Source organism: Trematomus bernacchii, unplaced genomic scaffold (genome assembly GCF_902827165.1).
Source record: "Trematomus bernacchii unplaced genomic scaffold, fTreBer1.1, whole genome shotgun sequence".
NCBI classification, from domain to species: domain Eukaryota; kingdom Metazoa; phylum Chordata; class Actinopteri; order Perciformes; family Nototheniidae; genus Trematomus; species Trematomus bernacchii.
The window spans coordinates 15739494-15752062 of record NW_022987828.1 but is presented as its reverse complement, the minus strand read 5'-3'; the positions used below and the strand labels follow the sequence as shown (position 1 = coordinate 15752062).

The 12569-nt window shown below is 40.5% G+C and overlaps 2 protein-coding genes across 2 annotated transcripts; both read right to left on the bottom strand.

Annotated features, from left to right (window-relative positions):
* Positions 1–2469: 2469 nt before the first annotated feature.
* On the bottom strand, positions 2470–5472 carry cgas (cyclic GMP-AMP synthase). The gene is made up of 5 exons (XM_034152521.1): positions 4840–5472; positions 4465–4678; positions 3727–3984; positions 3497–3596; positions 2470–2994 (listed from the first exon to the last, which is right to left on the bottom strand). Exons 1-5 carry the CDS (start codon positions 5446–5448, stop codon positions 2664–2666), a joined length of 1512 nt encoding a protein of 503 aa, XP_034008412.1. The 5' UTR covers positions 5449–5472; the 3' UTR covers positions 2470–2663.
* Positions 5473–6179: 707 nt separating this feature from the next.
* Positions 6180–12482, bottom strand: LOC117499613 (elongation factor 1-alpha 1). The gene is made up of 8 exons (XM_034152129.1): positions 11845–12482; positions 10302–10474; positions 10023–10202; positions 9102–9398; positions 8529–8679; positions 7589–7845; positions 7060–7294; positions 6180–6965 (listed from the first exon to the last, which is right to left on the bottom strand). The coding sequence occupies exons 2-8, from the start codon at positions 10443–10445 to the stop codon at positions 6841–6843; spliced, it is 1389 nt and encodes a 462-aa protein (XP_034008020.1). The 5' UTR covers positions 10446–10474; positions 11845–12482; the 3' UTR covers positions 6180–6840.
* Positions 12483–12569: the final 87 nt, after the last annotated feature.

The window sequence follows — 12569 nt, the reverse complement described above, 5'->3', positions numbered from 1 at the left end:
ATGACTAAATCTGCAGTGACGCATTTCCATAAATCAACTACCATGGGAAAAGTTTACAAAGAAGACGCCAAAGGTAAATGTTAGTTAATAATCATTAATTAGAAAAAGGCAAAACTATTCAGTCTTATAATTACCAAATATGTCTTTCCACAGGAAGTGAAGCCCAGTATGAAAGGTGGGGTAGGTAATTCACTTCACGTTATATTCCATGGAATGCTCTTAACATCCCGACAGCAATGAATACATGAAATGCTTTGAAAATAAATACATTAAAAAAAAATGCATCTGTGGAAGCCGTGGCGCTGTAAAAAGCACGACCAATCATCTGAGCCGGCCCGGCTAAAATAACTGGATGGCCTACCTGCCTGTCAGCCTTCCATCTGTGCACAAACTTATCTCGTGACCTCATTGGTCATGTGCGCGTTCGTGTGTGTTGGAGGGGCTCTGTAAGGAAGTCTGAAGGAAGGGGCAGATCTTTTTCGGCTGCGTACTTTCAAATTCTAGTGCACTCGAGCTGGTTTCTCCATTCTTACCAAGGCCGGAGAGGGCCCTCAGTGACAAGATATATATATGAGGCACAACCTCACTCATTATACATTGTTTTAAATGACACTCACTCTTCACCATAAATAACACAGCTTTTCTATAGGGTCAAATTCATATATTTTCTAAACCGTCTGTGTACTGTAGGTCTCACTATGTATGCGCTCAACTTTATTACTACGCGGCGGTGGTGTATAGCCGAAATCACAGCCCCACCCTCACTCATGTCACATTTATTCACGTGAGCTGAACAAATGGATGGTGCCGGTGGCAGCCAAACGCCCAGCGGGGCTGAAAAGAAAGAAAAAGAGTGGCGGCTGCATTAATAAATGTCCCTACAATAAATAGCTTTAGGCTAGACCTACTTTGGTTGAACTATGTGGCTGCGTCCCTGCTTTTGACAAATAGGTGTGCGGTTTGACATGCCAGATTGACTGAAAATTCTAAATATTAGCCATGTTGGTAGGATTGGGTAGGCGTGGTGTTACTTGTTGGTACGTGGGTTGGGGGGGGCGCAAATACCTGTACTTTCTACTTCTTACATTTTGAACACAGATACCTGTACTTTCTACTTCTTACATTTTGAACACAAATACCTGTACTTTCTACTTCTTACATTTTGAACACAAATACCTGTACTTTCTACTTCTTACATTTTGAACACAAATACCTGTACTTTCTACTTCTTACATTTTGAACACAAATACCTGTACTTTCTACTTCTTACATGTTGAACACAAATACCTGTACTTTCTACTTCTTACATTTGAACACAGATACCTGTACTTTCTACTTCTTACATTTTGAACCCAAACACCTGTACTTTCTACTTCTTACATTTTCCAAACAGGCTGGTTCCTTTAGTTTGAATGTGTGTTTGGTGGCGTGATCATTATTATTTAGAGTCATTGCGTGCCTATTGATTTGAACACGATCCGTGTATCCATCATTTCCTGGTCTTCTCTAAAGAAGAGGGACCAATGAAAACGTTGTCATGTTGCCGTTGTTCAGCATCGAAACATTCATTAGCCAACAATGACAATATTGTTCTATTAATATAAAGGGAGGTCAGGTACTCTTTAAAACAGCTGGTAGTTATGGGTACTTTTTACTCAAGTACATTTCAAAGCCCTCTTTACTTTTACTTGAGTAAAGACGTTTAGTCAGTACTTCTACTTTTTAGTCACTACGAGTACTTTTAAACATGAGTATCTGTACTTCTACTTGAGTAAAGGATGTGTGTTCTTTTGCCCTCTGCTGTTAGCACTTCTGACACGTGAGCTGGTCGTTCGAGGACAACACGTTTTAGCTAAGTCTTGCTATCGGGCCCTTTCTACAACACAAGTGAAATACTAAGGTTTCTCTGTTTGAACCCATTTATTACAACTTATTTAGTCGTAACATGATTATTTTCCAAAGCATTGCAACGTTTTATACATTTGAATGTCTTCTACCATGCAATTGTTGCATGGTAGAAGAGATTAAAGCTCAAATGTATTTTAAGTTGTATGTCACATCCCTGATTTAAGAAGTCCCGACCAGCACAGTCTTAACTTTTCTTTATCACTCTATCATGACTTTAATTAACAAAGTTAAGCGCACAATTTTGTATTGCATAAAACTTGATTTCCCTTATCACTATCTTTTAGATCAATCTTATTTAAACCGTTATAACCTACTCTATACGACCATTTTTGACTTCTTGTAAGATTATGAAGTGTTTTGCTGATGTAAATAGCAATGAACCCTTAGTGTATAAAAAGGGTCTTGGATATGTTATTCAATTCAACTTCATGATTTCTGCATATCTTGCATCCTTCAAGATAGTTAGCGATTGACAGTTTGTGTTTACTTACATTTTCTTACTTTGACTTTCATGAAGGACTTGGTGTTGCAGTGCATTTAAGAAATACAAAAGAAGCCAAACATGGACAAGCTAGACATTTATTAAAAGGTAGGTTTAGAGAAAATAAATCAATGTGGTAGACACAAGCATTAATTACAACAATTCCATTTCAAATATGCTTTCTTGAACAATTACCCTGGCTTAAGTTGCCCAGTTCTTTATTGAAAGATGTTTCTGCGGTGAAGTCACAGGTCAAACTCTTCTTGTGAAGTTGTCATTTAAAAATAGGAAAGCCTTTGTCGCATTCCTCCCTGATGCAACGAGCCAGGCTGTTGCACTTGTTCCTGCTGAGACTGGAGAGCAGGTTCTGGGTTGGGATGAAGAAGTTGTTGAGTATACCCTCTTCCAGATGGGACACAAAGTCCGCCAGAAGCAGGCGGAAACACTGGCTCAGACTCGAGGCCCTCCAGTCCGTGTCTTTAGTTCTGGAGCAGCAGGCGTGGAGCAGCGTAGTTTTGGCGTGATAGGAACAAAACTTTTTAAATGAAGAGTTATTTTCCTTCAGCAGACTGAGAAGGTGCTTCAAGAGCTTCAAACAGTCCTTCCTGTATGTAAAGACAAAGGAACAGACTTATGTACCCTTAAATTGAGGACAATAATAATCTGTCCAACCTCAGAGCACATTACAACAACTGTGAACACACACACACACACACACACACACACACACACACACACACACACACACACACACACACCTCAAAGACTGCAAGTACTACTATGTAGACATACTTATGGCTATTTTACTAATATATATTTAGACTGTAAGTTTAAATATGCACATTGAATTTTATCTCGTTGCACTGTCATCATCGCTACTACCTCTGCTTTTACCACTCATATTTATTTATTGTCTATTTTCTACTGCAGTGAGAGTTGTCAAAGAAATGTCGTTGTACTTTGTATGATGACAATAAAGATATATTCTATTCTATTCTGTAATTATACCATTGTTGCCAAATTTACATAAATACTTGTTTTTCTAAGTAATGGCAATGCATTGGATAAAAGACTATTTTTACTTGAGGATTAAGTTAAAATCTTCACCTGCGGCAGCGGTCTCCCTCTTTCTCACAGCATGTCTTCTGCGATCCGTGATTTTTCAGTATGGCCTTCTCAACATGAGAGAATGACACCCTCCAAGTATCTGCGTGGTAAAGAAGAGAAAATACTCAACTGGTAAGGAAAGTTTAAGCTTCCCTTTTTTCCAGTTTTCATTCATTAAATAGCTTATGTAAAAGCCCCAAAATGTTGTGTAAACAAAGAGAAAGGCTTACCCTTGGCTAGGACCCCGTCTTTCTCTTCTGTACCTGTGCCTTCAAATTTTGGTACAAGATAATATGGCAACCACTTGTATTCCCGCTTTACTTTAGTGCCCAGCCAGCTATCTATTTGAAGGCCTTCTTTGGTGAAAGATGGCCAGCTCGATTTAACCACGAGGCTCAGAACGATATCCAGTGAGACGGTGACCGATTGTACTGTTCTGATCAGAGTCACTGCAGGGCAGCCTTTTTTCTTCCTTGTCAGCTCCCATTCTGAAAATACAAACAAGAAGCACAATTTTGATTTAGTATTCATTATGGTTTTATAATGTATATACATTTGACTAAAGCAGACTGTGGCGGCTCAATTTCCAGTTAAGTTTGAGTCGCAGAGAGGTAAGCTTGGCTTTATGCTGCGATGCGTTTTCAATGAGAAAGTCCATAGGCCTACTGAAGTAAGATAGTTTGACGATATTTAATAAACAAAATAAAAACAGTAACTATAGGGACAAAAACGGTCAACAGAAAAAATGACAGCACAAGTTCATCCGCACTCGACATGAAACAGGTGACTTACAGTACAGTATATACACAAACCACACCCATGTGACATACCAGAAGTGCTCAACAAACAAATAAAAGTTACTTAAGCAAATAATAATAATACAAATAATGAACTCAGGCTAAGTAGCATTTGGCACCTACACAGACTTTTTCCCTTTTGGATCTTTATATCTACGTTCTGGTAGTTACCTGGATATTTCTTGGCACATTCCTTGACTTCTGCCCTGAACTCGTCCAACATTTTACTGGCGGATAAAGTGCTGCTCTCTTCAAATTTCTTCAGATGGCTATTGCCACGTTTTAACTCCACACTGTAAAAGGCTCCATCATCTCCAAATGGACTCACGTCCACTCGGTCAACTGGAATGGCCAGCATGACATCAAATTCATCCGGATTAGAAATCTGCAAACACGAAAAAAAATCACATTATTTGAAGACATTATTTTTCAAGTACGGCACTAACTTAAGTAAGTATCTTCCAACTACTTACAGACCCCTAGCTCTTTTCCTAAGAAATGATGAAACCCAGTTTGTTTGAGGAGATATGAACCAAAGTGACTTACCTTTAGATTTTCATAGTAACTCCCAGTCCGTAGTGGTTCGGCTTCTTTAAAGCATTGAGTGTTCTGTTTCAAATGCGAAAGTATGGCGTCTACAAGTTCATTAACGACTTTGGATGTATATGATTTTTCGTCTGTTTTTATTCTTAATTTGTCCAGAGTTGTGAAGAGGATAGTGTCCACTTTGCCTTCACACCGATCAGCCTTTGGGTTCTCCTTGGGTCTCAGTGGCTGAATGTTTGTCTCTGGTATTTTGTCTTTGGCAGTGCATGTTTTTGTCGTCTTGATGTCCTCCGGCTGCACCTTCGTCTTCTCCTCTCTTGATTGTTCTGGGGATTTTTCCTTCCTGCCACTTTTTTGTTCCTTGGTGGTTTTTGGAGAATCCTCTGTCGTGCCCTTTGGCTGCATCTTTGACTTTGTAACTGGTTCTGTTGTTTCAGCTTTCACCTTTAGTTTCTGTTCCTTTGTGGCGCCTTTCTGCTTCTCTTCTTTAAAGTCCTTCCTCGTACATCTGGGGGGAGATTCATGTTTCATTTCCTCAGGTTTAGATTTACTCTTGGCACACTTAGTGTCAGGGCTTTTTGCCTTGCACGTTCTCCCTCTACCAGTCATGATGCTGCAATGAGAGCAATGAAACAGCTCTGTCAGTTGTACCCAAAGAGTTTCCGGGAAATGAATGAGAACACGCCCCTTTAGTTTTCCTCTGTAGTAAGTGTTTATACACCCACTCCACTCTTTGTCCCTCAACACACATCCGCAACCTCGGGAGTAATTTTCCACAGCAACTACTCCTTTGATTACCACATCAATAAAATCAAAGGAAAAGCATATTTTGTTCACACTAAAAGCTTGTCTCCAACCACCACTCTCCTTCTTAACTGAGAAAGAAACTTTGATCCATACCTTCATCACATTCATAGATAAACTTCACTATATCCAAAACTTTGCTGCACGTCTTCACACCAGTGATCATGTCGTCCTTTAGAACTTCCACTGGTTTATTTGTTCCCACAATACATCTATTACAAATGTGTATATCTTAAGTGAGGTGTTTTCATATGATCATTTTATCTTGTGTACAAAATGTGTGTTTACAGTGTATTTGAGTACTACGAGAAGCGCTCTATAAAAACATTTACTGTATGAATTTTTGTATTATATGATTATCATACACTGCATTTGAAAATTCCTATTTTGTTCCTGAACCAATAGCTCCATCTCCTGGACACATGCTCGGAGTGCTCTGATTTGTATCAGACTTGCTTTAAACTATAGGAAAGTTCAAGGCACTGTCAATTACATGCAGGACATTTCAGAAAAGAAACCGACCACAGTTCAACATTTTGGTTGAAACGTGTTTAATGTTAGAAAGAGGCTCATGCCATCTTACAGTAAGGTGTAGTAGCGTATGCCAATTAAAGCTTCTCAAGTGCAAAGTTAGCAAAATGCCAATCAAAGTGCTTTAGGAATCAACAGGTAGTTTACTCTAAAACCCTCGGGAAGGGCACATATCCACCATTTGTTTTAAGTGCTTTTTATAATTTAAACACAACAATCACCAAGTTCTAATTATCTACTACTCGGAAGAACGTAGTTTTAGCATTGTGCCATACAGAGCACCATGAAGTTACAAACAAACACTAAAAGCAAGACAACACATAAAGAGAACAGTGCCTGCACTCTAGAAAGCTTGAGCGGTGATAAGTTTCAGTATCTCTAATAGTTCAATATCAATATCACAGAAAAATATTGTCATGAACCGAATGGACTGTGCACGTTAACTGATTGATATTACATTGTAACTAATGGTAATCTAACCAATGGAGTCAGGATTGCTGCCTCAAGGACTCGAGATCTAAATGTCGTTCTTTTCCGCCGAATGCTTTTTCGATGCATTGTGATGATTAACCAGTCTTTGATTATTAAGCAGCCAATTGAAGAGTGGAATTGGATGACGGATGTCCTGCCCTGGGAGACCTTGCGGTCGGCAGAGAAGCACAACATTCATTTGTTCCTCTGGGCCTTCTGGGCGGACTTGGTAACTTTACCAGTGGAATAGGCCTTCTTCTCCACACCTTTAATCACTCCGACGGCCACAGTCTGACGCATGTCACGCACTGCAAAGCGGCCTGAGAGGTGAAGAGGAGTACAGTTACTTTAAGTGATGGTTTCATCTGGTATCAAGCTGTTGAAATTCAACAAAACTTCTACATTTGAACTTACCAAGTGGAGGGTACTCGGAGAAGCTCTCAACACACATTGGCTTGCCGGGAACCATATCCACAATGGCAGCATCTCCAGACTTGAGGAATTTGGGGTTGTCCTCCAGCTTCTTGCCAGAGCGGCGATCGATCTTTTCCTTGAGTTCTGCAAACTTGCAGGCGATGTGGGCAGTGTGACAGTCGAGCACAGGAGCGTAACCGGCACTGATCTGGCCCGGGTGATTGAGGATAATCACCTGCAAAGCAAAGTCACAACATTTAAAAGGCCTGGTAATTATGGGAGATAATTTATATTCTGTCAAAGAAGTTCACTGCAAAGACTCGACTATTGGCTTGTTTGGGTTCTGTCTTATCTCGACACCTTCTCTCTGTCATTTTGACAAGTAAACAGTCATCATGGCTAAAAAAGGATTCAAAGCGTACTCAAAATAGACTTTACAGCAAATATTACTCAAGACTATTAATAGTTCCGACTCAAACTGATTTAATCACATTCATGTTTCCTTTCTATCAACACATCCTTTGTCTACCTGAGCAGTGAAGTTGGCAGCTTCCAGCGGGGGGTCGCTCTTGCTATCGCCGGCCACATTTCCACGGCGAATGTCCTTAACGGACACATTCTTGACGTTGAATCCCACGTTGTCTCCGGGCAGGGCCTCATTCAGCGCCTCATGGTGCATCTCCACAGACTTCACCTCAGTAGTCACATTGACGGGGGCAAAGGTCACCACCATGCCAGGCTTTAGTATCCCGGTCTCCACACGGCCCACAGGCACAGTTCCAATACCTGAGAAATGAAGCATTCAATGAAGGACCTTTAAATCAACACAAAGACAGTTCTGATTGTTTCTGAAGTCTGTACCCTGGCTTCCTGTGTGTCAAAGAATTGATTTAAAAAATACTGCTGCTGGTTTATAAAGCATTGAATGGTTTAGGCCCAAAATACATTTCTGACCTACTGCTAAATTGTTAACCATCCAGATCTCTCAGGTCTTCTGGGACTGGTCAACTTTCCCCTAGTCAGAACTAAACATGGAGAAGTTCAGTTGTTATGCTCCAAATATCTGGAACAAACTACCAGAAACCTGCAGGTCCGCTGCAACTCTGACTACTTTTAAATCCAGGCTGAAGACTTTCATTTTTGCCGCTGCTTTTAATTGAACTATTCAAATCTTCTTACACTACACTGTAACTTGTATTCATGTATTTTTTCTTTTAATGTTTATTTTATTAGCTTTGCTTTTTAATGAATGTCTTTCATTTTTGTAAAGCACTTTGAATTGCCTAACCCTAACCCTAACCCGTGTGGAAAGGTGCTATATAAATAAACTTGCCTTGCCTTGATCTACAATTTAAAAAAAACCCTGTTTTGATTAAACGCTCTGATCATGAGGTGTTTCATACGTTTCTAGAGTCTATTATCCCTACAGCATTTAGTTTCTACCCATTTGTTGTGATTGCTCTACATGCCTCCTATCTTGTAGACGTCCTGCAGAGGCAGACGCAGAGGTTTGTCTGTTGGACGGCTGGGCGACTGGATGGCATCCAGAGCCTCCAGGAGTGTGGTCCCTGAAGCATTGCCATCTTTCCTATTGACCTTCCACCCCTTAAACCATGTCATCTAGAGACAAGAAAATAACGTACTAAATTATACACGTTGTACATTTATTAAAGAAGTGTTAAACTTAAGGTAACACTGGAAGAGAGAAAATAATTGTCAAGTTTTAGCTTTGTTTGAGCTTCATTTTTTTGTGACTTTTGAAATAAAAGAAACTGTCTGGGATTCCCAGTTGCTCATGGTGGCTGGTGTTAGCAAACTTAAGCTAGGTGTAAAAGCCACAGTGTTCTCTTTTGAACAATGCTTTTGTAATTGCAAGGGCTACTCTATCTGCTCTTATTCAGACCAACCGTCTCAACTATTGTTTTCCCTTACAGCTACCGTTCCCCATCCCGAGTCATGCAAATTGGTATTCAAATTCAAGGCTGCTTACTTCTAATATTTCTTACAGCATTTGCAAGACTGGTTTTCTGTGTAGTACTTACATTGGGGCTGGCCTCAAGCATGTTGTCTCCGTTCCAGCCTGAAACGGGTACAAAGGCCACGGTGTCCGGATTGTAGCCGATCTTCTTGATGTAGGTGCTCACTTCCTTCACGATTTCCTCATAGCGCTTTTGGCTGTAGTTTGGCTCGGTGGAGTCCATCTTGTTGACGCCTACAATGAGCTGCTTCACTCCCAGAGTATAGGCCAGAAGGGCATGTTCACGGGTCTGTCCGTTCTTAGAGATACCGGCCTCGAACTCTCCCACACCGGCCGCCACAATCAGCACAGCACAGTCTGCCTAAGGAGGATAAAACATTAGTACTGTTAACAATGAAGCTGCTGTCACCATTACTCTGCAACTAGATGATTGAACATGGTGCTAGTATTTGGAAGCTGTTCATTATGGCGCCAACACAAGTGTGTGTAAAATTAAACGCAAGGCATATGCGATTGCACACTGGAATGGGCATGTTAATGTTCGGATGACTACTCTGTCATTCAAGCTGGTCTTTGGATCAGATCAGATCATTTTTGTATTACATTTAAGAAATAACGTTTTATAATGCTGTTTGTTTTTGGTGTGGCTACATTTATTTGACTAAATATAAACAATTCAATTCATGGTCATACCTTTTTGAACAGGTTAGATAAATTGACTAATGATATCATTTTAGACTGGCTCTAATACTTTGTCTTTTCTCTTTAAAAATGTGTTAAGGACCCAACTTGACATTAACTTATTAACCTAATTTCTTTAACCTGTGGCTTACTTGAGACTTGGACCAAATGATTTAAGTAACAAGTCACTATTGATCAGAGACAATGGTTATTCTTATCAAAGGCACAGAGTCTGACAAAAGGACCCACATCTTTCCCATGGAGCATGTCCTACACACAGACTGAGCAGCCTCTCGTTACAGACCTGGGAGGTCCCGGTGATCATGTTCTTGATGAAGTCCCTATGACCCGGGGCATCGATGATGGTCACATAGTACTTGTTGGTTTCAAACTTCCACAGTGAAATGTCGATGGTAATTCCACGCTCCCTTTCTGCCTTCAGCTTGTCCAGCACCCAGGCGTACTTGAACGACCCCTTCCCCATCTGAGAAATAAGTAATGGATAGTCATTTGTTCATAGCTAGTGATGACTTTTATCTTATATTTAGAAGGCTGTCTTTTCTGACCGCCTGTATCTCCTCACCTCAGCCGCCTCTTTTTCAAACTTCTCGATAGTTCTCTTGTCGATGCCTCCACACTTGTAGATGAGGTGGCCCGTGGTGGTGGACTTGCCTGAGTCCACATGGCCGATCACGACGATATTGATGTGTTGTTTCTCCTTTCCCATGGTGAGTAGAGCTGGCTGAAGCTAGCAGTCTGTTAAAACCAGTGTTAAGTTACAGTTAGTACAACATACAGTACAGGTGGTTGGCAGGGCACGAAACGGAAACCTTGCATGCACAAGTCCCTGTAATTGATGGACATTGGATATATTTTGTGTGTGCAGTAAAATAAATATTTTAAGGGTGGAAAAACAAAGTTGTTAATGCTAGATATGCTTTGTTATTTAACACTGTCTGATTGAATGATATTTGTAAAGCGACTTTGAGCACCTGTAAAAGCGCTTACAAAATACATGTGTTATTATTATTATTGTTATTTGCAAGATCACACAGTACGAAGTTAAGCAAATGCATTGCAGTGGGAGAAAAAAAACAAGTACAGTTCCTCCTCAAGTGACTGATGCAGAAAGAATTTGAATTGCTGCACAAGGAAAGACGTAAGAGTCTATTTTTCTTTAGTTCATCAGCACTTAAACAATCTCACTATACTGTCTGTTCCTTGTTATGTTGACCTAAGGTTACCGACAAGGACGTCTCTTCACTAGCAATAGATGTTTGTGTCTCAGAAGATTAGGGATGGTATCAATAGCCACTGAACTGTGCCAAGTCTCACAACCCTCCCACTCTGTTTCTCCATCCATCCACACCTCTGCTCTCCTCTTTCACATCACTCGTTCTGCTGTCCGCGCTCTGCTATGCACCGTCACTTAAAAACAACAAGCCTCTCTAATGTCTTCTTTTAGACTTACTACAGCCTAATTCCAAGCCACAATCCACCATTTTGTCAGGTGCTATCGCATAACAGTGCAGCAGCCATTTCTCAGACACTGCAGTGCACTGTCACAGGTTAGTGCAGAGGGAAGTAAACAATGTTGTTAACTCTGCAGGAGTGCTATGGTGATAACCTTGACTACATAATTGCACGACAAAGTCTTCTGCTAAATGAGTCCTGTGAGGATTTAAAGTGAATATGTTGTGCTGCAGGTAGACAGGCAGCTTTAATCCAACTGTAACCAAAATCCTCACATGATCCTGGCCAGACAGGTGAACTCAGGACTGTCAGTATTTTACATGCGCATGTTTAACTCATCCTTCAGTATAACGTCACAGCAGCTGCCGCACTGCGCTTTAACAAACACAAAATGATAAAACACATCAAAATAGAACAGCCGCGATATATTTAATATTTACAGGATTACACGGTCTACCTCCCGCCATGTTTATCATGAACACGCTCACTGGATGCGTATTAAGCGCCAGCCGTCTGCCCTCTTTCCTGCATCACAACAACAACAACAACATTTCCAAAACACCGCATGGAGCCCAAAAAAAACGCTCATTCATTTTCATAGCATCAAAAATACAATGCACAATTTCAATGCATAGTGTCTCGTAGTGTCGTACCTGAGAGCTGTCCGCTGTGTTTGGGTGCAGGACCTGAGGAGAGACGCTGATCCGGTTTTAGCGCACAGGACAGGAGGGGGTGTTGCGTAATTGCGCGCACGCGCTGCACAGCATCACACCGAGGGAGAAGTTACTGTGAGCGAGTGTATCAGAGGACACTGATCCTGCATGGCAAAGTGTGCATCGCAACAGCCCGAGAGTTATAACTCATTTGGGAAACATATGTGGGCTTGAGATGTGTGTTGCGATTCCAATAACTCAAAATGCTAATTAAGAACTTGAGATGTAGCATGCATTATACAGTTCCGTATGTAACACACACTCAGAGTAAACAGTCTACATGTATTTACACTTGGGGGCTGTTCCATCATCGTTAGTTGGTGTTGCAGAAAAGTATCCTAGAGGGAAAAAATCGCACTTCGAGAGGCAGGATTGTATCAGAATACAATTAATTGATGATTTGGATTTGATGCTTCTTTCCTTTTTCTTTTTTTTTTATAAAATGTTTACTTTCATGATTTTTTTTCTATAGCTTCTGTCATGTGACCCAATAACTTCAAATAAATGCATCATTGTATTGGACTTTGTCAAATGCTCTATACATATTTAAGTTGATCCTTTTTTTTTTTTTAATATCACAGGTAACTGGTTGTAAACTGATATCTAATGTAATTAAAAGTTAAAATCAACATGTTGGAAAATGTGATCTTCCTTTTCATCACAGA

What these genes read in the sequence shown, in the direction of transcription:
- cgas (XM_034152521.1), bottom strand. Translation starts at nt 5,448, where the DNA reads ATGACTGGTAGAGGGAGAACGTGCAAGGCAAAAAGCCCTGACACTAAG. An exon ending in ATGTGCCAAGAAATATCCAG is followed by an intron (nt 3,985 to 4,464) that starts GTAACTACCAGA and finishes TTGTATTTTCAG; the next exon opens with AATGGGAGCTGACAAGGAAG. An exon ending in AGACGGGGTCCTAGCCAAGG is followed by an intron (nt 3,597 to 3,726) that starts GTAAGCCTTTCT and finishes TTTACCACGCAG; the next exon opens with ATACTTGGAGGGTGTCATTC.
- LOC117499613 (XM_034152129.1), bottom strand. Translation starts at nt 10,445, where the DNA reads ATGGGAAAGGAGAAACAACACATCAATATCGTCGTGATCGGCCATGTG. An exon ending in TTGAAAAAGAGGCGGCTGAG is followed by an intron (nt 10,203 to 10,301) that starts GTGAGGAGATAC and finishes CTTATTTCTCAG; the next exon opens with ATGGGGAAGGGGTCGTTCAA. An exon ending in TGATCACCGGGACCTCCCAG is followed by an intron (nt 9,399 to 10,022) that starts GTCTGTAACGAG and finishes TATCCTCCTTAG; the next exon opens with GCAGACTGTGCTGTGCTGAT.